At 37.3% G+C, this 26,984-nt stretch overlaps 1 protein-coding gene across 4 annotated transcripts in view; it reads right to left on the reverse strand.

Moving 5' to 3' along the window:
* The window catches only part of LOC107700911 (ectodysplasin-A-like), a 43,188-nt gene that overhangs the window by 3,156 nt on the left and 13,048 nt on the right, over positions 1–26,984 (reverse strand). For 3 of the 4 annotated variants that reach the window (XM_016502760.1, XM_016502759.1, XM_016502758.1), the window contains exons 2-5: positions 4,979–5,042; positions 3,195–3,230; positions 418–453; positions 144–311 (exon numbers count right to left, since the gene is read on the reverse strand). In XM_016502760.1, coding sequence (XP_016358246.1) covers positions 144–311; positions 418–453; positions 3,195–3,230; positions 4,979–5,042 — 304 coding nt within the window. The remainder of the gene's footprint in view (positions 1–143; positions 312–417; positions 454–3,194; positions 3,231–4,978; positions 5,043–26,984) is intronic. The other variant, XM_016502761.1, reaches the window with a different exon arrangement.

Raw genomic sequence — 26,984 nt, forward strand, 5'->3', positions numbered from 1 at the left:
GATTCAATTTTGATTAAAGATTCCAAAGGCACATAAATTTAAAAATGGAATTCCATGAACAAGAAATGTCCATTTTGATTTCATGTTGACTTTAAACTAGCAGCTTGCTGTGACTGCGTGCAGAGGCAAGTGTCTGTATTAACCTGAAGGTCCCTGTGGTCCAGGTGGCCCTGCAGGTCCAGGAGGTCCGGGTGGGCCAGAGGGACCCATCGCGTTACTGCCTGGGATTCCCGGGATCCCTGGTATTCCAGGTGGACCTTGTGGACCAGGTGGGCCTGGGGGTCCAGGAGCGCCAGGGGGTCCTTTCTTGCCTAAAGAAAAAAAAAAATGCAGGAATCTGTCATAAACTAAAACATAAAAGCCCTCAAAACTGCCACATTTTTTTTTTAAATAACAGAGTGAAAATGATGAAATTACCTTTTTTCCGCTCTCCTTTCTTTTTTCCATTAGTTTCTGGAAGAGGGATAAGCAGCAGGAAAAGATAATCAGTTAGAAATGTATCATTTTACATTCACGATCACAAATGCAAAAAATGTTCTTCCCGGGCTTCTGCTTTTTTCTTCCAGAAAAGAGACTGATTTATTCAATCAGACTGTTTATTTGTTTCAAAATAGCTAAACCAATAATGACACTCACATGACCACAGAAAAACAAGCCCCAAATGTAATTTGAAGGACAATTGCTTCTGCTGGTGTCTACAAATAACACACACACACACACACACACACACACACACACGTATCACTGTACAACTATAATACTGAAGCAACAAAAGTAGACACAAGAGTCAAACGATATCTAGTAAGAGTGTGTTTGTGTGAAAGAATGTGTAACAAATCCAGCACATCTGTACTAAACAAGTCTGACAAAATGCACTGTTTTATAGTTTAAAGTCTAGCCTAAACATACACACACTGACTCTCAGGAGACAGATCTGTGTTCCTAAGGCCTGAGGTCACTCTTGTGTTTGTGTTGGCTAGTATTCGGGGGTCTTTTTTTGCAATAAAACTACTTCAACTCATTTGTAAATGACTGCTGATTTCATTGTGTTGTCTGGTGGGCTTTGCACGCGATATCTCTTTTTCTCAAAACACAGAATATCAAAAGTGAAGAGAAACAACTTGCTGCCTTTAATCTTTTCTTTTAATCTTCCTTTTTTTCTCATTATATGAAAAACAACAGAAAGGGGGGCAACATGCACATACATAAAATCAAGCAAGCACAACAAAAAGCAAACATGACACATATAATAAGCATGCAAAGAACTTGACCTGCCTTCAGTACCTCCCTGCAGATGTCCCTGTCTTTTTTATAAAACAATCAGGGATGAACTCACCAAAAAGTTGTTTATTTCAGCGCAAACCCTGCATCTTTTTCACATACCACCCGCAATCCTGTTTAAACAGCCGCAATTAACACAGTGATTTTACTGGCCATGCTGCCTTTAATCATTCCCTTTAATCTTCCTTTTTTCTCATTATATGAAAAACAATGGGGGGGGGCACATGCACATACATAAAATCAAGCAAGCACAACAAAAAGCAAACATGACACATATAATAAGCATGCAAAGAACTTGACCTGCCTTCAGTACCTCCCTGCAGATGTCCCTGTCTTTTTTATAAAACAATCAGGGATGAACTCACCAAAAAGTTGTTTATTTCAGCGCAAACCCTGCATCTTTTTCACATACCACCCGCAATCCTGTTTAAACAGCCGCAATTAACACAGTGATTTTACTGGCCATAGAAAGCAGATGGACAAAATGGTTAAAGAATTAATTCAGTTAAAGCATACAGTTTATTTTAAAATGGACTTTGTGTCAATTTTCTAGTGATCTTTGAAGTGGAAACTATAGCCAGATTGACTTTGTGTCCCTGCTCTAACAACACAGTACTGACACAATGGCCCACAAAAAAAATGCTTTTCTCTTTGGAACTGTCAGGGGCTTCACACATCAAATGTTTAATATTTCAATCATATTATTTTATTACTGAAGTGTATTTAAGTTGCGGGTTTTCAAAACTAAAGATGAAAATAAACAGGCAAATATGACATTTTCAGTGAATTCTGTTCTCAGTATGAACAAATCCTTCAGCCCACTTCCCAAAGCCTTGGTTTGTTTTGTAAAACCTTTATTATCTACGTAGTAAAAAAAAAAAACCTCTTAGTCAGAACATTTTGACCAGATTACCACATGTAATGTTTGTTTTGTCCCTGCAGCTTTAGCAAATCCACTCACCTGATTTACAAAACGTTTGCTAAACATAATGAAAATATCATAGTTTAATTAATCTCAGGTTTTGTGAAATTGTAAACCCAGTGGCGCAGATTGATCAGCAGAGTGAATGAACTCCCTCTGGTGGAGCCGGTGAGCCTCAGAGAGCTTACATCAAGAGAAGCATCAGGGAAAGGCAACATTTATATTGTAGTTGAAACTCCAGTTTTACAAAGGAATATACATGCAACTAAGATATTTTTAAAAGCAACTCAAATTATTATATAAGAAAAAGTGCTTTTAAATGTTGAACTATAAATAAAATACAAATATAAAAAGTTTGTGTACATGCATATTTACTTTAGGGTTACTTGACATTGGGCATGTCTGTGTTTGTTTTATGGGAGAAGAAAGAAAGAGTGTTAAAAGTCTTTAATGAATGGAACAAATTAGCATCAAAGACTGACAATATTGGAACCATATTTCACACCAAACATGCAGCTGCACACACAAACACACTGAATACCAGCTGTACATTCACAAAGTTAACGTTTACGAGGCCACAAAGTTAGTGAGTTTGTGTATGTCCATGTGCAAGTGCTTTGACCCATGAATCTGAGAATTGGGAATGATCAGTATGACTTTTGTGTATGTATGTGTTTTTCAAGGCCGATGCCGATACCGATTATTACAGATCAAGTAGACCGATAACCGATATTTTTAACCGATATATATGTCTGGTGTAAAAATGAAAATTAATGTCAAAATTAAGAATAACAAGGGCTCTGACAAAAACTGCCTTCCCTGCTGTTGGTTGAGTGTAGTACTCCCACAGTAAACTCTTTATTTTAAAGAGTTAAACTCTTTATTTTTTGGCAAACTCTTTATTTAATGGGTTTACAATTAAAATTAAAACATGGAAGAAATAGCGTATTGAATATCGGCGCCGATAATCGGTCGACCCCTACAATAATACCTAACACAGTCTGATGCTTGGATTTTATACTAAAATCTAATCAATTAAAATCTGTTGTCAACATTTCATGGAAATGTAGCTGAACAGAATTACAACTAAGCCATAAAAATCAACAACAATATGAGTTATGTGCATGGACGCTGTTCAAAATGAGCTCACAGCGATGAGTGAGGTCTATAGTTTCAAACACACACATTGAGCTGTATGCAATATCCTAGTCTACATAACAGTATGTTCGGGATTTATGAACATCCATGCACTGCTGTCAAATATACAGAGATTTACAGCTCAGCATATTACAGGCATTATCTGAGTCCATCTGCAACACACCTGAGTGTGCCACTCTACTAGTGTTTAAGAGAAGTTAATGTACAATTTAGTGCACAAGACTCCCACACACAGACACAACAATAACCTCAGAAATACTGGGTCTCGTTCACTAATTCATAAACAATTTTACTTATGTAAATGTGCTTACATAGCTTAAAAAGACACGCTTACAGCAAGGGTAAAGTTTGGTATTCTCAATACCAGTTGAACCACATGAATTGCCTTTTGTGTTTAAATTGATAACTTTGTTATCAATAACAAGTTATCAATTTAAACACAAAAGGCAATTAATATGCATTTGACCGTTACCACAAGTTAACATAGCACAACTGTCTAGTGCTGAAATGGGACAGTTGATAACAATTTATGGGGGTAAAACTATACAAACTGCTCTCAGGCTCTCAGGTGCTGTCTGCTGGCTTCGGCACCAAAATATCATTTTCTGTAGACCTCATATTCTCGTTTGATCTCAGAAAAAGGTGAGATTTCAGCGAAAACAGTCAGTAGTTGTGACATCCTTCAAAATCCATCTCTTTTGAGTCTGCTAATAATAGTAGTAGTAGTAACAATATTAATTTACTACTACTACCTTTACAATAAAATATGTCTTCTTCTTATTATTGTTATTATATATTCAGGTTGGCTGAAAGTTTAAATGAAGTAGAATATGACTATAGTGGACCAAAGGAAACAATGTCTTAGTATTTAAAATACAAATCTTAATGTCATTCTACCAATGTGCAATTATAATGCCTTAAGGATATCATATAATTCCTTACTGTACTTTACTGTACATCTCATTTGTTGACATTAATCCGCACTATATCATCTACCCTATATGTAGCATCATCAGTAACCTTGCTTTCCAGACATCTGCTTCAGCATCGTTTGAGATGGCATGCGTGCACATTATCTGTGTTGTATGGATATTTGTTTTGGCACATGACGCACACAGGTGCAAAAGCTGAAACAGTAGAACTCCCGATCAGAGCCAGTGACTGCACAGCCATAATCAAAGCCAAACCACCTGCCAATCAAACCGCTGCCAACTGGAGCCAATCACGGCGGTGGAAAGAGGAGTAGGTAACCCAAGCTAGAGGCAACCAATGAGAAAGCAAGAGAGCAAGAGAGGAGCAATATCAGTTTGTTAGAAGCTACCAGAATGGATAAAGGAGAGGGATTTCACATATAAACTACTGGTGCGCACAGCATAGCCCAGTAATGAGTAAGATGGAAGGAATGAACGAGGGGGAGAGAGAGAGTGAGAGGTAGCATGATCAAATGAAGGAAATGCATCTCATTCTGAACTCTAAACCACATCAAAGAGAAATCGCTGGCAATCTCACAGGCTTTATACACATGTACACACACATACACACACGTACACACACACACACACACACACACACACACACACACTTCATGAATACCAACACACACAAAGGTTTTTTTACCTGAACGTTTGGTACGATGAATGACTCTCTCCAGCCCTCTTGTGTGTTCATCCCTCCATCTGCTCTGTGAAGATGAAGGAATAAGTTTTTTTTAAATATAGTGCAGAAGAATAAAATTAATTCATGGTGCTGTTTCAAAGCATTTTACATTTTAACTCCAGCTTGAGTTTGAGCCAAAACATGATCAATGAAATGAATCCACTTCTTCATAAAATAAATGTCACCATGCACGCACACACACACACACACACACACACACACACACACACACGTCTGCCGAACGACAGCATAATGAACATAATGTGTGTGTGTGTGTTGAGAAACCCTGTGGATTTACAACAGTAAGACATTCCAATAGGATGATCCAGCACACAAACACACACAAAATCACATAAACTTAATGAATTATTTAGAAAGGAAATACCTTTCTTATCATCTCACATATGAAAAGAGTAATAGTGCTGCAAGCCTTACACACACACACACACACACACAGAGAGAGAGAGGAAGCAAAGACATTTTCACTAAATTGATGAGGTTGGGAGAGAACAAACTTTCTCTTCCTTTGTTTCTTCATTCTTCCTTTATTTCCTTCTCATTCTTTATTCTTTCCTTCCTATTTTTCTTAATACTTTCCCCTTCTTGCTATTTTTTTGCATTGGGTGTCATGTGTATTCATGTATCCAAGTAAAACATTAAAGCGCGAATGTGAACGCGAGTATGTGTGTGTTTTAACCGGTAAGATGACACTTTTAGATCTGTAAACACCTTGCTGTGTCACACTTTGTTTTTTAATCCACTGTGTGTTTGAAATCAGACACTCTAGGTCTTCCTGCCAGAGGATGTTCCAGCCTTTGGACATGATGTTCTGGCTCAGAGTCTGTATGTGTGTGTGAGAGAGAGAGAGAGCATTGAAAACATTTCTCCAAGCTTACAATGATTTTCTTATTTGCAATTATGATACGCAACAAAAGAAAGCGAGTATGGAGGTTTAATTACATGTACTTTAGGGGCCAAGCCGACCCTAGAAGTTAGCCAAATCTGACAAAACCTGCCTTTGGGGACATCTGAGTCGCCATGAAACATAAAAGGGATTTATAAATAAAGCAAATAATGTGTTTCCAATATTAAACATGCAAAACGTTTTATTTTAGATGTATGGTTTAGGTTAGTTTGCAGTAATTATAATTAGCTTTAAATATATACAATAGAGGTCTACGGTATGTCCTCATTTAGCAAGACGTGTGTGTGTGAGAAAAAGCTCCGTGCAGTCTAGACCTTGTAACTCGACTCTAGTGTGAGACATCTCATCTGTCTCTTTTTTACACACACTAAACAAAACACTGTACCTTTTTTTTTCCAACTGTACACCAATCTCTTTCTTTCTTAAAGGTCATTAGAAACTTTGTCTTACTGCAGTATCACAAGAGATGCACAGTTGGATTATTTGGTCTTTTGAACTTTCTATTAATTATATAATACATGGTTTCCACAAACATATTAAGCATTTTCATCACTGATAATAAGAAATGTTTCTTGAGCACCAAATCAGTATATTAGAATGATTTCTGAAGGATCATGTGACACTCGAGCCTGCAGTAATGACTGCTGAAAATTCAGCTTTTTCATCGCTAAAATAAATTACATTTGAAAATATATTAAAATAGAACAGTTATTTTAAATTGTAATATTTCACAATATTTCTGTTACTTTTTACAGTACTGTTTATATTGTACTTCTGTCAAAAACATTAAAAAACCTTAAACTTTTGAACGATAATGTACCAAATGCATGTATACGATCAAACTGAACCTTACTGTAACAAGTGTTACCAAAACACACTAGAGGATACAAGTTATAGAGAGAGAGGGAGAGAGAATTGTCTTTCTTTAGACCACCCACAAACTGATTGGTCAAATGCTCCATCAAGCTAAAATTGCTTCCCTCAAACGTGTGTCCGCATGTGTGTACATTTCTTCATGCTTGTAAAACAAGAGATTGTGAACAGATAAACGCTGCTGCATGATGAATACGTGCGTGTGATTAGTTTGTCAGTTGTCACCGAGGACAGATACACTCACACCCTCATACATACACGTGTGTGTAGACTCACACATACACATGTGTTGCTCTGAAACAATATTTATAGTAAGGGTACGTGCTGTATGAGGCCTAATTTATTTCTGTTTGAATTGTATGACATTGCTTGTTGAAGAGGTTGTGTATGTGTGTGGTCTGAGCTAACGGTAGCATCTATTCCACTCATACTTATTTTGACATTCTCCATTCTTTCCGCTGACAGCTGGAGAAAAACGACCTTTTTAATCAGACTGACCACACACACATAATCGCAACACAAACACAGCACAACACAAGAAAGCGTGTGTGTTTCACATTAATACACTACACTTCATTTACATTATTCTTGCTTTTCTGAAACATTAGGGGCAATTCTTTTTCGAAACGTTCCCTCTCCACAAACAGTTTTAACCTGTTGTTGACCTGTTCTGACACAAGAAAAAAAACATCTCTCGTTAAAAAACTTCTCACAATGTAATGTGTTTTTTATTGTGTATTTTGTGTCTGGGTCCAAAGTTCCACCCTTCTTCTTTGCCCCTGCTGGTCACTTTTCATTGTGGGCTATTAACTAGGTCTGAAATGCATTACGTTTACTACCACCACTAGCACTCACATGATGAATTAGATTCTGATTCACAAACTCTCAATTTGATTCCAATTAATTTAGGCATATTTTGGTTATAGTGTCCATTTTGCTTACATATGAAAGAAATCCTCTCTCATCTAATGCTGTAAGTTATAAAGGGACCCTTCTAATTTGGTAAAAATATTTGTATTATCATTTATTTAACATATATTAAATCAGCACGATCCAAAACTGCTCTGTAGTTATCAACTGAAGCAACTTTAATTTGCAAATAATTTCTTGTGCAAAACTAAAACGGTTACTATACAGTATGTGTACAATTATGAACACTTAGGAATTCAATTATGAATCATGAACACTTCAGTCATAAAACCCCATCAAAGAGTATGAAGAAGTTTATCTTGTTTGAATGATCGTGAAGCAGATTACACTGTTACACTTTGATATATGTATTTGATTCACTAAAAACAATTTTTTTTTACTTAAAAGTCTACTAGTTGGACAGCTTTTACCTTACGTAAATATTTTTCACCCATATTATAAAAAAATTAAAAAACTGTGTCAGTTTGCGAATAAGAGTGAGAGACCTTCACAACAGTTACACCTTGCGTAAATAAGTCATTATATGTGGTGCAGGATCAGCACTGCACTGAGATAATATGGGTGAAAAATGAAAACGTTCATATCATGCATTGCCATAAACGGAGTAAAAAATACCAGTCGGAAGTCTGAATCACGTCGTTTCTGTCAGGCTTTGGGCTTCATTTCAGGGTGGTTTGCAAGAATTTTGGCTTGCACTGTGTGTGAACAAATTTTGTGAAAGAAAATCATTTAGTGTTCTTTTTTTTTTTCACTTTCGCATAATAGCAAAATCTGGCTATTACATAAAGACGATGTGTGGTTCACTGATGTGCATTTAAGTTTAGAAAATTACTTTCACTGCAACCAAACAAACTGAACGCTGATGTCACATCGACTCAGATGCGCACAAAAGATCTATTATGAAAGCGCTCAATTATTGTGTTTTTAGCAGTACGTTTGTTTTTTGCAAATCATGTCAATTATCACTTCAGGGACGAAACCCTCAAAGATCAAATGGTCAACCACCACAAGATACCAGATGTACAATAAACGACTTTAAAATATTTCAATAAACCATCCACATATTGTTGATTGTCCTTTAACATAAATTAAACACTGATGGGTAGAGATCTGCTGAGAGAATGGCGTGATAAATCCTGAACGTTCTAGAAGAAGAAGGGAAATAATGTCAGGATGGATTAAAATGTTTGATAGTTTGACATTATGACCCAATCACAGAGCAAGACAACACTCGCTTTGAGCTAGGGCTGCACGATAAATCGCATGCGATTTATCGTGCAGCCCTACTTTGAGCAGATGTTCTCATTGTTGAGAATGACCGCAGTCCTCCTGGACCAATGAAGCTCACTTGACATCATACAATTAAACTCCTACTGAGAGATACAATCCTCTCGAGACACACACACAAGCGTGTGTATGAAATGTGTATGAAAGTGTGATGCTGAATCTGAATGTAATCTAAAAACATTGCATATGAAGACGTTTTGTTGACGTGGGCAGAAGAGACATGTGCCAAGAATCAAGTGGAGAATCTGACAGACTGCAGTGGTAGGTTAGTGGTTAAGGATCTGGGCCTCTAGCTGAAAGATTGGAAGATGTATTCCAGGAAACGGAGAGTTTCTGAGATCACAGCCAGCTCTATCACCATTACAGTGTTGTGAGAGGCAGTTAATCCTACGCCGCTCCAGTGGGACCATCTCTATGACTGGTCAATCATAAATCTCAAGTCATCACCATCATTAGACAATCATTTGCTGCTATTTAAGCCAAGAGTTTAATAATAAAAATGACATAGCTAGAACCTCAAGAAATATCGATAATTAAGTTGTATTGTGTCCTTTTCAAACGCAGATGAGCACAAAATCTTCCAGCACTTCAATGACATTTAAATGTACAAGAACAGAGCAGAAGACAGTTTTGCCCCATATAAGAGCAAGCACCGTAACCATCAGAGAGCATGTAAGAAAGGGGAAAATGTGGGCAAACCAAGTCACGTTTTGACAGGCATCTCAAAAACTGGCCCAATTTACCTGAAATTACACAGAGACGCTATATTTTCAAAAGTTAAAGAGGATTGTAAAGTATTCTAGGGTAAGAGGGTCAGTGAAGTGATGCTAATTTTTATACAGACCTATCAGTTTATTAAAAATACATAAAATTGCAATTCATACATTGAGGATTATTATGAACCTATTCTATGATGCCTTTCATTTTTTTTTATTAAATAGCCTATTCTTTGGCTACATTGTCAATAATGAGGGAGATGTAATTGTCCTGAAATGAGGAAAAAAAGACATAAATGTATTTGTTAAAAATGGTATAAGTGTTGTCAAAACCATATGAAATCAAAACGGATACAGTGAGTAAGCTAGATTTTTAAAAGATCCTTATCATAGATGCTGTCATCTCATTAATACAATAACATACATACTTTTTTGTGATTATGTTATATCCAGAGCATTTACACGATGTTACGGTTCATTACACAGAAGAGCACATGACTTTATAAACAACTTAGATGATGGTTTAAAAGAAAAGGCTCTGGTAGAGTTTGAGCAAAGTATGTCAAGGTTGTCGAATGGTTTGTGTCAGTTTGCGAATAAGAGTGAGAGACCTTCACAACAGTTAATGATGTCACTCCCTCAGTGGAGGGATCTTTTTACCGTGACAATCTGATTACAGCTCTGCTTGCTTTGGCTAAAGAGCACATCAGAAATCAAATGTTCTCTGGCAAGAGTTATATTTTCTCAAACACACACACAAAGTGTGTTTCCGAGCACACAATACTGACTGGCAGGTCAGAGTGGTATTTGACCTGATAGGAATGCAGACTTGAGTTTGGTACAGGACGATTTATGAAGTAAAGCACACACATCCACTGTATAACACAATACGCTAATGCTGTGATGGTAGTTAAAAGGGCTGGTAGTACTGTAAAACACACACACACACACAGAAAGAAGAGTGGCAGACCTTATGTGACAGTGGTCTCAACATGTTCTCACCTCATAAGTGGTGAGTTTCTCCAGTTAGAGGGCAGTGTGACACACACAGCTCGGACAGCTGGATGTGTGGTTTTACTTGTACAGCTGCAGCCCATCTGGGACCAACACTGGATGAGATGTGCATACACACACTCACAAACACACACGTACACAGACACACAAGATGCAAACTGTGATAAACTCTAACTGGCCTCTTTATCAATGGACCCCTTTCTTCTCTCCTGTTATATCTACATATCCTCACGTCACCTTGTCTTCCTCCAGAAGGAATGTTCTTATTATTATGAAGATAAAATAACCAGATAGACTATTAATATGATTTTATTCATAGGTTTAAAATCCAAACTATGAGCTAACCTTTGGAGAAATCTGGATAAAAGAACAAAAATGGAAACACAAGACAACCTTCTGATGACCTACTTGCTCTTCGGTCTGCAGATTTCAGTGTTGAAGCTGATCAAAGCATGTGTTCCTGCTTTGATACTGCTGCTAGTGTTGGATTAATTTCCCTCTGTCTTTTCATCTATTATTGCTCTATTTCATGTTACGTCCCACGGGAGAAAAAAAGCATTATATCACCATTCCAACATGCAAATAATAAAATAAACTAAAAAAAAACATTAATCTCCAATGCAAGCTTATCACAATAAATGTGTCATGGATATGTCAGTGATAGCTTGACTCGAATCAAAAGTTGGCAAAGATATTATCAGATCACATCAGAATGCTGACTGGGAGTGGCAGTTCTCCATGGAGGGGAAATGTGCTTAATTTTTATGAAAATAATTTACAGTACAATAAATGGACCCCAAAAAAATAACTTATGTAAAATGTAAAATATATTTTATTTTGATATATATTTTAAGGGGTATCAATACAAATTTCCAATTCAATTCGGATTCACAAGCTCTCGATCGGATTGGACTCGCTTTGAATTCCAATGCAGAGAAGGATTTGTGAGACTATTTGAAAAAGTGAATCCTAATTTAGTGGGTCATTCTGAATAATTCATTAAGATTGGCTCAAAAGAGTCATTTGGTCATGAAGTAGATGTAATGTGGGGTTTTGTTTCATGTTCATTGTTTTCATGTCTTTTATTTTGTCTTAGTCATGGTTCCTGTCTAGTCATGTGATTTTGCCATGTGATCCTTTTGTTGTGTATTGGTGCGTTCGACTTCATGCGGCGCCGCGCAAACCGATCGGCGGCTGACTTGAAGCAGTGCATGCCGGTTAGAAATTTTGTCTGACTTGAACCGGCGCCGACGCTACGTCACTGTCACGTGTGGCATCAAAGTACCGCAATATCGTTTCGAGAGCAGCCGGCTGACTCAGCTGGCGCAGCTTTTTCAGAGCGACTGCAGGAGCGCTGATGACGACACAGCTGTTTCACGAAATATTGCATTTAATTCACTTCATCTGTGATAGAGTATGCAAACAATGATTTGGATTTGAGCGTCACTAACGGGAGCAGAAAGTGTCTGGCTTGACGGCTCCGTTTTCAACTCCGCCCCCGACTGCAAGCGGCTACTCTCGTTGACTGCCGTCTGTAGCGGTGCTTCAAGTCGAACGCACCTTTTGTTGTGGTAATTGTCCTGTCATGTGGTTCTCAGTTCTGTTTGCTAATTGGTTGGTTTATGTCATGTGACCCTTATTGTTTAGTATAAGTAGCCCTCATGTTGCCTTTGTTTCTTGTCTAGCTTTGAACTGTGTAAACTGCTGTTGGTGAGTTGAAGTCTGTTTCTGGTCAAGTCTGTTCATGCCATGCCAAGTCAAGTCTGTTTCAAGTCAAGTCTTCGTTTGTTTGTATTTTGGATTACACTCTGCTTAATACTTTCGTTTATCGTTACAGTAGACTTCGCTGGTTGTGCTGTATGTTGTCATTAAAAAAAATAACTTCCTAAGAGTAATTTGTTTGTGAATCGATTACACCAATTTTTATGTTGCTAATTACTTTATGCAGCTGGAAAGGAAAAGTTAAATGGAACAACTTAAACAAGAAAGATGCATTTTGATGCAGGGCACATGCCCTATTTCTCTCATTACAGTCACTCTGGAATGCAATATCAATCTCAAAATATGACTTCTTTTGTCATGGGACTGTATTTGGCCACGGTGGTGAAAAGCAGTGACAGAAATACTGGCATGTAAGTAAATGAATGCTCATTAGAGTGGATCTCCAGGATCCTGAAGCTTCACTTTTCTACACACAGTTCAGTGGACATTCACAAATGAACTTAAAAGCAACCTTTAGGCCTACTATTCTAAACATTTAACAACACACATACATGTGACCAAAACAATGCTTGAGCCTTGATATAGACAGTATTCGCTTACATTTACATTTACTCATTTAGCAGACGCTTTTATCCAAAGCAACTTACATTTGGGGAATACATCAAGATATTCATCGTAAAGAGGCGAATAGACATAGGAAGTGCTCATAATACCACATTTCAAGCATTGTTCAAATAAGTACAAGCTAGACAGGGAAAGATTAAAGAAAAGAGCTTCTCTGTGATTTAAAAGCTCACTATCTCCGACCTGGGCAGAAGATCAGTCTGTTTCCCTTCTGACAAGACAAATCACCAAATGAATTAAACAAAGGCTCTGAAAACACACAACCCCAATTAGAGCTTTGTTCAGCAGCAGCAAATGATTCAACTGTTATGATTAAGAGGTCAGATGCAAGAAAAGGGAGAGATAAAGAGGCAAAAAGAGAATGAAAGATGTAAAGAGCTGTTTTGAAGATGTAGTCAACAAACTGACAGAGCTGCCATTTCTGAAAAACACCCATCTTACTCAAATTCACACGCACACAAACACGAGAATACAGATGCCTTGGGTTCCACTGATATTGTTGGATATAAATATACATTTACTCACATTACACACTCTCACAGTGCATTCTCGCACAGTACAGCAGCGAAACACACCACACTAAAGATGTATTACTGGGCTGCATATTTGTGGCCAACCAAACATCAGAGTTCATAACACAGGAATGAGAGGAGCAGCCATTATGCCCTCTATTACAGTAAACAGACCAATATCCAATTTGAAGAAGTCTGTTCTTCTAAAAAATACCACTCAGCAGAAATTTGTGGTTCTGCAAATACTGTTAGAAAGTAAAATAAAGCTGATTGAAAACCAATTAATTTTTCTCATTTAACAAACCAAATCCAGAATTTATAATTCTGAACAATTAGTGTCACCAAAACGAATTGGAAAAATAGCCCCGCCACCATTTTACATTTCAACTCACTCCATTGGTTGAGCCAGAAGTTGACACATCAGACCACTCAGACAAACAGAGCAATGTTTAAAAGCACCAAAGATCTGCAGTGTTTACACATTTCGGGAAGTCATCCTTGGAGCGGTCTCTGCATATTATCCTGGGATAGCAGAAAGTATGTTAACAGAAAAAATAGGCCTATACAGCAGCTTCAAGTAGAGATGAAAGAAATATAAAAAATATATTTACAGCTATTGCACTGAAGCAAGCAAGCAGCAAAACTGCAACAAAGCCTAAATCATAATCGTAATTGCCAGATATGAGTTGACTTGTACAAAACGTACAACTTTTGCTCCCAATCCAATCAACCAACACAGTTTCAAATCAATACAGGAAACGCGTGGCGACAGCAGTGAACAAATGTGATCAATGCATTCCATATTAATGCAAAACAAACTACAGATGTGTGTCAATAACCTATTGGTTCCAGTGTATCAGACACACATTCTTCAGTCTCTCCATCGTATCATATTGCATATTGCTTGCAGTTTGATTGTTTGACCACATCATGCAGCCCTGCACAAAAAAAACAAAATTCTGTTGTTTACTCGCCCACACATGCATGTTATTATGCTGAATGTCCTTTCCATATAGGTGAATGACAGTGGCACTGTCAAGCTCCAAAAAGAAAGAAAAAAAAAAACCTTAAAGGGGTCATATGATGCTGCTAAAAAGAACATTATTTTGTGTATTTGGTGTAATGAAATGTGTTTATGCGAAAATACTGTGAAAGCAGTCCATATGACTAGGATAATATATATAAAATCCTTTAAAGCAAGACAACTGCTTTCAAATAAACAATAGTAATAATAACAGTAAATGTATATTAAAATTAATTTTGCATACATTGTTGCGTTGACAATACCCACAATAACAAAGGTAATTTGTATGCAGTTTCTGTTTATCCTGTGGTGTGGAGTAAGAAACACTTCCAGTATATGTAATCGAAGAAAATCTTACATAAATCATAAAAACGCCAGATTTGAGGTTTGACAGCTATCACATAGCTTCAGAAGACTTAGCGTATGAATCATACAGACTACATTAACGGTACTATTTTTTCTTTTTGGAGCATGACAAACTCAGTTCGTATTCACTTCTTTAGACATTACGTTACATTTCTGTTTAGATTATTTGAAGAACAGTAAACATGAGCTGGAGAGTACAGTCTTCATTAAATGCTGCTGTCCCTTCTGAGGGTGGATCTTGAAAATCCAACATGTAGAGTAGTACATATCTGGTTAAATTGTACATATAAAATTTAGTTCATTACTTTTTGACAAATGCACTGAAGAAGCAGTCATCCCCGCTCCTGCTGCTATATACAGAGCTCATGGTGGAATCCTCAGAGACCTTCGCTAAACTTGAGCAACATCTAAAAACTATTCCACCCTCCCATGAATACTGCCAAATGAGAGCAGAATGTGCTCCAGAGGTTGCAATCAGATCAGGCCATGACATTAGACTGAGTTTTTGGATTCTCAAAAGAGCGATCCAATGATGTTTATGTGTGAATCTAAATATGAATCTAGAAATGTGACAGGGTCAACTGGCAGCCTTACGCACGTTCTCAAATTGGGTTAGTTTGTCCTGACGTCCATCACAGCTTGTCTGAATAAATGCCATGGAAATGGCTCAAATTTGTCCTTGGCACATTACTTTGATATCTAGAAGACTGCAAGTGATCAACAGTCGAACAAAACTGCCAAAGAGAGAGAGAGTGTGTGTGTAGTCACAAACCTATTCGCCCTATTAAACTTTGTCTCATCCGTGCACAGTCAAACTATTTCTGCCTGTCATCACTGTAGCTAAGCGACAACTGGACCAGAGCCAACGTAAGTGTGTGCATGCAAGTTTGTATGTGCTAGCATACAAGTATTTGCCATCTTAACTAAAACCAGATCCTGGGCTCCATTTCCTCTCTATCTCTCTCTCACAAACACACACTCCAAGGGTCGTGTGTCTGGTGCCACAAGTGGTTTGTAAAGCGAGGCGTTCCCGTTTGTCTGAAGGGTCCTGAGTGTTTGGAAGGATTAATACCAGCTGATGAACAGAATACAGCAGAAAAAAAATTAACAGCTGCAGAAGGAGAGAGAGAAAATCAAGGACAACTCAAAGTCGTCGGTTCTGTCATCTGTTAGTCTTCACCTCCGAGCCTCATCTAAACCTCTCTGGGTGCATACTGTTTCTTTACAAGCTAAATCAATAACATACCACACAATTACACACACCACAGTACACAAACACACATGCTAATACAGACATGTCACATACACACACATGCACACCAATGTACACTAACTACTATAACACATTTCAGTGTCGTCAGTGTGACCAGACTGAACCTAAAGGCTACTTTGCATTTTCTTTGTGGATTTTTGGAAATCTGCAGTGCACAGACAACAACAAAAAGTATCTAAGACACTCATACTGGTAGCTGAAAGCATAATCATATTATCCAAAACATTTCATTAACAAACATGCACGGGTGGGGAATGTGTCAAGCTTTTGTGGAAATCTGCGGAGCTTTCTGTGAAGCTCTGTGTGCACAGATCCCATGTGGAACTAGTCATCACTAACAAACTCTTGCGGCTTGGACAACACACACAGACTTGTACGCATACATCACAAATATTTATCCCGAACTTAAGACGGAAAACATGTAAGCAAGAGATCACAGAGGCCTCCACATATTTCTCGAGGATTACACGTCTCAGCGTGTGTGTTGTGCTGTGTTGTATGCAAACTATGACAGCTTCAAACAAAAGGCTTGGCTCATCAAGCACACAGAAGAATGAATGTCTTTCTCGCTCCTATTTTTGTTTTTCCTCAATCCTTCTCTCATTATTTATTTTCTCTGATACTTTTTCCTCCATATTCATCCTTTTCATTCTCATGTTTGTGGCGTGAGTCACAAGAGCTGGCTTTAAACTAGAGAAAATGAACCTTTGTGTAACACTGAAATCCCAGTATACATACACACAGATGAGGTCTTGTAATGAATTCATGAGTAATACATGAAATCATGAGTAATGGATGTAATACAATAGTACCAACAGACGTGGCAACAATACTGTACAGAGCAAATAGCTTTGATTTTACTCCAGCGAGTATAGAACAATCCAACTTTCTATACAATGTTATTTTATTACAATCCATTACATGGCCATTTATACCCTGAATTCTATACAGGTCTCATTTTTAACACATTTTCTTTTCTTTAGAGATTTGACAGCAGGCTTACACTTACAGTGTATGACTAAATGCAGAGCACCAGCCCAAATAAAAAAAGTAAGGACACAAATGCTTTCCTCAGTATCTAATGCTGGTAAAAATAGCTCACACAAGAAGGAAAAAATAATCAAATAAAGAAAGGTAGAAGGAAAGATGGTAGAAAGAAAGAATATGAATGGACAAAAGTGGATGTGAATAAATCATTCTTTTTAGTCATATCTTTTCAATGAAAGAGCTGATCTACTTCACAGAACAGGTCTGAATGATTCAGATTCTAGAATCGGATCGACACAATTCTGTAGCTCAATGTTCCAGTCACAGTAAAAGCTTATAAGCTATTATATAACCCATAATGACTTACATTTCATTTCGTTTCTCAAACAAAATGATTGTATGGGACACGATCATAGAGCAACCAGGACAGTCCCCAGAATTTCTTCTTTTGTGTTCCACTGAAGAAAAACAATTGTATGGTTTTGGAATGACAACGGGGTGAGTAATGACAGAATGTTCATTTTTGGGTGAATTATTCCTTTAAAGAGAGACAAAGACTGATAAATAAAAGACCCACTTTTTATTTATGAATGTATCATTTTGGAGATGTCATTTAGTTCTCTGAGACTCTTTTTAAACATGCCAGATGATTTCTGCTCCAAACACCCACCCACCAACTCACACGCAAGTTTGGCTATCATGATCACTCGTACATTCACACCATCATCAGTCTGGCTTTTTAGAACAAACATTAAATTAACGTGATCTAGTGCCTTTCAAGAGAAATGTGTGCATACGATCACGCACATACGCACGCACACATGTGCCTGGAAACTGTTCAACATCTTGTTCAATGCTCCACCTTTTCAATAGATTTTGTGTTGTTAATGCCAGACTTTAATGGCTTCATTAAAACACCTTAAAAAAAAGAAACATTCTTTCCTCTTGAGACATTGTGGGACACGGGAGACCTTGGGATAATGCTTTAAAGTTTCATATTATATATTTTTTCAAGACATCTAACTTCAAAAGAAAAGTGCCAAAAGGCATCACTTCACCAACCAACTGCAGAGACAGGAAATACCCGAAATCAAAAAAATAACAGGCACTTTCCTTGTTCGTCCTCCAATTAGAGAGCTGCTGTCCTGACCCCTGACCTGAAAGGGTAGATGATGCCATTGCAGGCTTGTCAGGTGGTCAGAAAGAGCAGTGCTGATCAAGTGGTTAGTATTTTACGTGCGAGCACAGCGAGTGTATGGTGATTCTGTCGAGGGCTTGGTGTCGAGGCTGGGCCGCACCTGTCTGCAATTTGGCACATACTCTTCTCCACCTGCTCTCTATTCTCTCTCTCGCTGACTTTGTTCCCCCCTCCTTTGCTTTGCCTGGTGTAAAGGGCTCTGTGTTGTGGCTTTTAAACAATTCCAATTTGGGACAAACCACAAACCACATGAAACAGAGCGAGCAAGAGATAGAGAGGCTAGTGAGAGAGAGAGAGAGAGAGAGAGAGAGAGACATCTGCTCAACAGCTTGACGAGCACTCAAATGAACATACAGCTTTTGGACAGAAGGGAAGGAAAAGAACAAGATGAGGAGAGACAGACAGTGTTTTGTGTGCATGCATGAATGAGTTTATAAAAATCACTGATAGTTTTTTTATTTTTGAACCATTGATAACTCATGACGTCATGATTCCTTTATCAAATGGATGACAACAACACTTCTATTCTAACTAAGCCTCTCTTTCAATAACAATCATTTCATAGACCCTAGGTGTGCGATAATGACAAAAGTGATATCAATATTATCTGGAATTTTGTTGATAACGATAATTAGAGGATATTTTGCTGAGCGTGTTATTGTGCTGGTATTTTGGCAGGTTTAGGACTGCCGTGGACAGCTGACTCCCAAAGCTTTTGATATTCTTCATATTCTGTGTGTTAATTATTTTGCAGGAGTAACAGAATTAAAATTTTCCAATAAGTTTAAATCGATTTTTTACCTTTTATGGCCATTTTAACCTTTATAAGGCCATTTTTCTGACCTAATTAAATGTATGCATCATCTTTTGTGTCAAATTCTTAAATTTAATCAATAGCCTAAATTTACATAGTAAGACACTATAGGGCAGTTACAAATCAAATGAAATCAATATCAACAAAATGTGTTTGCAATGCAGAGGTGGCACAGAAGCTGCATCTGTAGTGTTTAAAGTTGTGTTTAAATGCATTTACACAGACATTTGCCTGGACATTTAATGCAGGACATGAATGCAGTTAACCTGCAGTTACAATTGCAAAAAATAATGTTTTGATAACAAAATATTCAATAGTGATATCTGAAATTATTTGTGGAAAAATGGGAAAACACACTTTAAATATAAACCTAAAATCACCAGTAGGTGGCAGTATTTGGAAAGCATGAACACTAGATGTGCTCGGCCAGTAGTCTAACCTACGTCTCATAGTGTATGCGTGCACTCTCTGGGTGTGTTTTTGTTTGGTTTTTGCGATATACTCGATAATGTCAAATTGCATATCGTTTAAACAACAATTACGATAATATCGTAGATGATATATATCGCACAGCCCTAGGCCCTTATTTACCCAAATTCATGTTAATTTCCAGAGTCTTGCTAGATATATGACGCAGGGCATCGGTCTAATCAGAAAAACATGAACAATCATCTAAGCCGTCATAAATCAATGATATAATCTCAAAGGGCACGCCATCTGTATTCAGAGTCATATCATTACTGTCAGCCTCACTCAAATGTCACCATATGTAAAACAGCATATTGTTCAACAGAACAGATTCATGAACATGTAAGTGAGGCCCCTTGCAAAGTACGCAGTGTTTTTATAGCAAGAGGTCAACCATTTCATTTACATTAAATTTCCTGTCAAAATGACCATCTCAGAAGGTGGTCCAAATATACAGTATGGATGGAAAGGCCTTAAGTAAAGTGTATTGGTTGACCCACATATGTTTTTTTTTGATGGCAGATGCCAATGTTTTAGAGAGCAGGGTGAGAACACTACTACTATTATTACTACTAATAGTTACTAAATAGTTAGTTACTAAAAATATTGGGATATAAATCATTTGAAAATCAAATTTAAATCTTTTTTTTTTTATTAAAAAAATAATTTTGTTAAAAAAAATCTTTAAATTAAACAATGTATACAGCAACTTCTTGATTCTGTAATCCCATTATGGCAGTAACCAACAGTGCACTCAATAATCTTTTAAGTCTGTATGCACTGGGAATCAAACATCCTCAAATAAAGACCAAGCAACACTAATTTTACATTCAGTAGTACACAATGAACAACATAAATATAGCATAGCGGTAAACTGGATATAGCGAAGAATAGTTTTAAGTTGCTCGTTCACATCAATAATACACAAGGCTTGAATCATACACAATTTCACACGGACTAACCTTCAGGCATAGAGTACACACATTTTTATACAGGGTACAATGCACACTTTAGAACAGGGGTGCCCAAACTCGGTCCTGGAGGGCCGGTGTCCTGCAGAGTTTAACTCCAAGTTAGACACACCTGAACAAGCTAATCAAGCTCTTACTAGGCATGCTAGAAACTTCCAGGCAGGTGTGTTGAGGCAAGTTGGAGCTAAACTCTGCAGGACACTGGCCCTTCAGGACCGAGTTTGGACACCCCTGCTTTAGAAGATCTAACAGTTGGATTCACCAATGTTCCGAGAGATTTGTGGAATTAACTGTTTGTTTTAATGATTTGTTTAGATGATATGTGTATTTTTGAAATGCAGACAGTATATTGTTAAACATATTATAGTATTTACCATTGGATTATTAGACAGAGAATGGGAGCTCTGGTGCATCTGCACTCAGGCGCTGCTTTCTCGGCACTGTCAAAATAAAAGACCCACCTACCAAACTTAATTTAAGTTTATTAAATAATTTTAAAAGAATGCTGAATGCCAGCCAACATAATGGCTTTATATCAGTCAACCAATACAAATGTGAACCAAAATATATAATTTCACTTCAAAGAAGTCAGAATTGGAACTAGAACCTGCATCTCTGAACCAATTCACTATTAATATACACATTTCACTGATTATTAATGAGATATGCAAGATATTAACACTTAAAAAGAAAAACTGTTACTGAATTAAAAATGTGCACAATATGGAATATTGGAATATTAATCTGTAATATTAAGTGAATCATGAAGGTTCTGTTTGATTCTGAACGGAATTCATAGTCTCAGATTCAGATACTGTAAAGAAGAGAACAAAACTCTGAGCAAGAAATTAGGAGGGTACAAGAGCATAGAAATAAAATAATCTATCTATGATTGTGAATGTCACCTTCATCACTCTTACTCCAGCCTCATCTGGATCAGTCTCTTTTCAAACACACCCTATACAGATGTGCACGTCCACACATACAGATTAGAGCAGGTTTAGATTATGAGCATTTTATCACATATGGATTACATTATTGAGAACAACGTTTCATATGATTCTCAAAGGACCATCAAGAATATGCTGGTAATGACTCCAAAAACAACACAAGCCTCTGCTCTCATCTCAAACCACAGGGAGGTTCACATATCACAGACACTGAGATAGATTGTCCTGTTTAGTCAAGCTTTCACTCATCTTCCCTTCTTTTTTCCCTACCTCACCAAATGGATGGAGGTTTCGTCAAAGGCAACAAATGATCAAATACTACACCCACACAGCTGTGCTTAAATTAATTTAACATTCAACATCTAAACTGCTTTTATTCAGAGGAGTCCCAATGGAGTGATAACAGGAGGCCTTGTCAAAATATACACACACTCATGCATGACCTTTCAACCTCCACGCTTAATGACAGATCATTGCCTGGTCACAGACAATGATGTTTGTCTGGAACTCTCTCAGTCGGCAACCCCAGGGTGAACCAAACTCGTTTAGAAACAGAGGGAATTACATTCCCATGTAAAGAAACACACACACCCACACAGACATCAACAAGGACGGAAACCACCAGGAAGCACAAACTGCTGCGGAAAGTTTAAATCACCACAACAGAGACAAAACACAATATTAACAGATACAGATGCATACACACATACACACCCCACAACAGAAAGACAGAGCATTCCTCACAAATGCCAAGCAGGACCAGAAAAATAGGGGTTATTATACGTACAACGTCAAACAAACACACACACACACACACACAGGTTTGTTTTTATGGTTTATGGGGACTCTCCATAGGCGTAATGGTTTTTATACTGTACAAACCGTATTTTCTATTGCCCTACACCAACCCTACCCCTAAACCTACCCCTTACAGGAAACTTTCTGCATTTTTAGGTTTTCAAAACTCATTCTGAATTATTTATAAGCCTTTTGAATTACAGGGACACTGAAAATGTCCTCATAAATCACCTTCTCGTTGTAATACCTATGTCATACCCATGTTATACAAATTTGTGTCCTCATAAACCACATAAACATGCACACACACACACACACACACACACAGGCTGTTACAGACAGACTGACATGCACACACAAAAACACAAATACACACACACACACACACACACACACACACACAGGCAGCAGACGCACACACTGGGTTACTTGGGGACAGCCATGCTAAAAATGGGGCAGTGTGTTCAGACTCCAGTCACAACCAATATAAGCTCACATTAATCACAAAGAAACCTTTTTAAATTTCAAAAGCTTTATTTATTGACAGAGAGACCATTGAGCGGTTTCTAGTTGTTTTTGAGGTGGCAGGGCTTGTGTGAAGGGTCAGAGGTCATGGGTCATTTAGGATCTGCCCTGGGTATTCAAGTTACAGTGAATATGATAAAAACGAGAAGTGAAGTCACACCCACCAAAAAAACCCCTGAAAAGTATTTATCTGCCACAAAGACACTCAACTGAGAAGCTCATTTAGGGTGATATTAATAAACACATTTGAACAGATTTATACACACACACAAGTTATGGTGTTTTTTGTATTTATTGTATATAAATCTGTGGTAAATATGTGTGTATATGTATATATATATATATATATATACATATACACACATATTTACCACAGATTTATATACAAGAAATAAAAAAACACCATAACTTATATAACCAAGTCAAAAACTTTAATGAAGTCTTTAACTAATTTTGTATAATTAATTTAGACAGCGTATAATTACAAAATACAATGTGTAATGCTGTGTGGGCATCTAAATGAGGGCCGTGCTTCAATGAATCTGATTTTTATCTGGTTTATTAAAATTGAATCATCCAAATGAACTGATTAACTAAAATAATTTTGATTTTTCAATCTAAAAAAAAATATATATATATATATACCGCTATGAAAAGGGTTGAGCTACACTCACACCACAGAAAAATGAAGTTACATAGCTTTCTATTCATCTAGCTGGTAAAAAATATTAATGTGCCTGCCTGATCTGACTTTTAAAAATGATTATCATTGGTGTGACCTACTGTAGTCAGGAGGATTCAGTCATCTATCCATCCATCCATCCATCCATCCATCCATCCAATCATCATGCCGCTCTAAAGTGTAATTTTAAAGCTTTGGTTCCCAAACTTACACATCTGTGTGTTGGATGCTGTCTGAGACTCCTTAAATAGATCCAGCTGTTTAAAGTAAAGCCATTAAAGTCATGCAAACGTTCTGTTTCTTCAGAGCACCACTCTCTAACACCTGTTTGGCTGAGGTGAACCCGCTCTTAGATCCCTCATTAGCACACACACACACACACACACACACACACATACACACACACTTTTGTAATCAGTCAGACAGAGCAGCGCTCTGGGATATATGGCTAACGCTATATCAGATCTAAGATGCTGATCAACAAGCGCATTCCTTACTGCTAACTCCTCACTGCTAACTCAAAGGACAAAGGACTCAGGCTAACACACTGAGCGCATGTGAGAAACTTGTGTGTGTATTAGTTACAGTGGTAAACAGTTGAATGGAGAGTAATTAGAGTGTGGTTGACTCCATCCATTAATGTAATATCCTGTCGAGGAGGAATCCCATACCTACAAAGCTTAATAAGGAATAGTATGTGTGTGCATTAGAGAGCTCACACTGCGATCTGGCCACATGCCATAATGCCTGAGAGAGAAAGAGAGAGGTTGGTGGGGAAAGTATTCCCTTCTTTTTCCCATACTCACTCTCACACACACAAACTCTAACAAAGGAAAGGTTTGATCTACACTGTAAAAGAAAAGCTGGTCTGATCCTCTGTAACAGGTATGACCTTCACTGAAACACAAGCTGGATGTGCTATAATGAGACACCAGTAGCATTTTCACAGCTGAGTATTTGATGTATGGACATACATAGAGATAGCGCTATTAAAGTTATGACCAATAAATGGCCGAAAGTACATTTTATACTATTTTGTATTAAGGGTTTAAATATAAAACACAAAAAAATTAAAATGATACAAGCAAATTTAGCATTAACACTGTTGAGAGAAGCACAGAATTGGGTAATTCACACACGCTTAATCTCTCTCTCTCACATAACTGCATTATGCATTACTATCAACAGCTCAAGCCTCCGTTACTAAATCTAAAATTATGTTTTGGAATTAGCAACGGAGACGTTGGAAGAGATGCATAAAAAATTAATCCTACTCACAAGCGTTTTAAGAACAAACAGCGGAGTCCAGGACAACTAGATGTGCCCCAGAGACATCCCCAGCGAAGACCTCGTCATCTAGATCAGGGGTTCCCAAACTTTTCCATTCCATGACCCACCTAGACAAGTATAATCTATTTCATGACCCACCAAAATATTTGAGATAAAAAAAACAATTGACATTACTTTTCGCTTAATCTTAATTAAAAGTTTAATATGGCAGAAATTAAGTATTTAAGAAAAAATAACCATTTTATTTTATAGTACAACTGTAAAATTTCACTACTAATATTTACTCTTGAATTTCTTCATTTACAGACGTTAATGAGTCTATGAAACATAAAAACTCGAAACACGCTCACTCCGGTGCGGCTATGAACTGTAATCCATCGCGGGGTTCAGTGCAGAAAATGCATGATCCTTCCGTGTGCATAGGGGAGAGCGGAGCACAACCAAAAACATTTTTTTTTTTAGCAAAACATAAGAAGCGAAGCAGAACTATCTAAAACAGTGAGAGATTAAACAGTGGAGATTAAAATAATTGTGAAACAATTGTAAAAATATTAAACAACTGGGTCTCATTTTAAATAAACACTAAAAACCGAGATGACAAATTTACTTCAGTCAGAAATTTACTTTTGCAATGGTTAAATAAATGATCAACATATCTTCAAAAGATTTTTGAACTTTGGCACATTTTTTTCGATATATAGAGATGACATGGCAAGGAAATAATAGGAAATTTTGTTTAATTTTGTTATGCTAGCGTGTGGAAATGTTTAAATCTTGTAGTGTTACATTTAACCCTGCGTTTGTGCCCCACTCACTCCGTACATGTGAAATGCTTTTTACAGACTATGCAATCTCATGCAGAATACAGCGCAGTGAAGTGAGCGAGTTTCATCTCATTAATAATGCGGACCGATCGAGCCCTTTAATAATGACGTCGCTCTGAGACCTTCACTGTTATTACAACCCGTGTGCTCCCACGCTTCAAAACACACAACGCATGTTTTAAATCGCAGACTTAATTGCGATTCAAAAATCGAACTAAGAATATCGCAATTCGTAATTAATGTTGGTATATCGTGCAGCCCTAGACTGAACTGTGTGTGAGTGTGTGTGTCATTGAAACGCAAATTTAGCTGCAGCCAAGTGACTTTGTGCGACCCACCTTGTCCCACTCTGCGACCCACAGTTTGAAAACCCCTGATCTAGATGGCCATAGGCACAAGACCACGGGAACCAGATGAGTCCTCTGCACAATCTGACTTTGCTGCAGCCTGGAATTAACCTGCTGGTTTCGTCTGGCCAGAGGAGAACTGGTCTCCCGACTGAGCCTGGTTTCTTTTTCTCCATTCTGTCACCGATGGAGTTTTGGTTCCTTGCCGCTGTCGCCTCTGGCTTGCTTAGTTGGGGACACTTAATTTCCAGCGATATCGTCGACTTGATTGCACAGACACTAATTAAACTGAACTGAGCTGGATGATGACATCACTGAATTCAAAGATGAACTGCCTTTAACTGAAATTTGAGTGTTTACTATTGTCATTTTGCCTTATTGACACAATATTTTCCTAATTAATGCTGTTCAGTTGCTTTGACACAATCTGTATTGTTAAAAGCGCTATATAAATAAAGGTGACTTGACATGTGACGTTTCATCTTTAAATGTGTGCGTGAACTGGAGGCGGGGAATAGTAACTATAAATGTAACACTTATATATAGGGATGTAACGATTCACTCAACTCACGTTTCGATTCGATTCACAATTTTGATTTCACGATTCGATTCACGATTTTTTTTTTTTTTTTTTTACAAAATGGAAAACCGGGTAAATCCCAGAAAAACATATACACGTCATCTTTCATCTTAAAATCTAAAGAAAAAAATTAATATATTTTGCAGAAGAAAATCAAACTAACCAATTTTTTTACTTTATATTTTACATTTAAATTTTGTTTATAGTAGTTTATTATAAATAATAGTTTATAATAAATAATTTTTACAAAATATTTTTTACAACTTC

Source organism: Sinocyclocheilus anshuiensis, unplaced genomic scaffold (genome assembly GCF_001515605.1).
Source record: "Sinocyclocheilus anshuiensis isolate Anshui unplaced genomic scaffold, SAMN03320099.WGS_v1.1 scaffold438, whole genome shotgun sequence".
NCBI classification, from domain to species: domain Eukaryota; kingdom Metazoa; phylum Chordata; class Actinopteri; order Cypriniformes; family Cyprinidae; genus Sinocyclocheilus; species Sinocyclocheilus anshuiensis.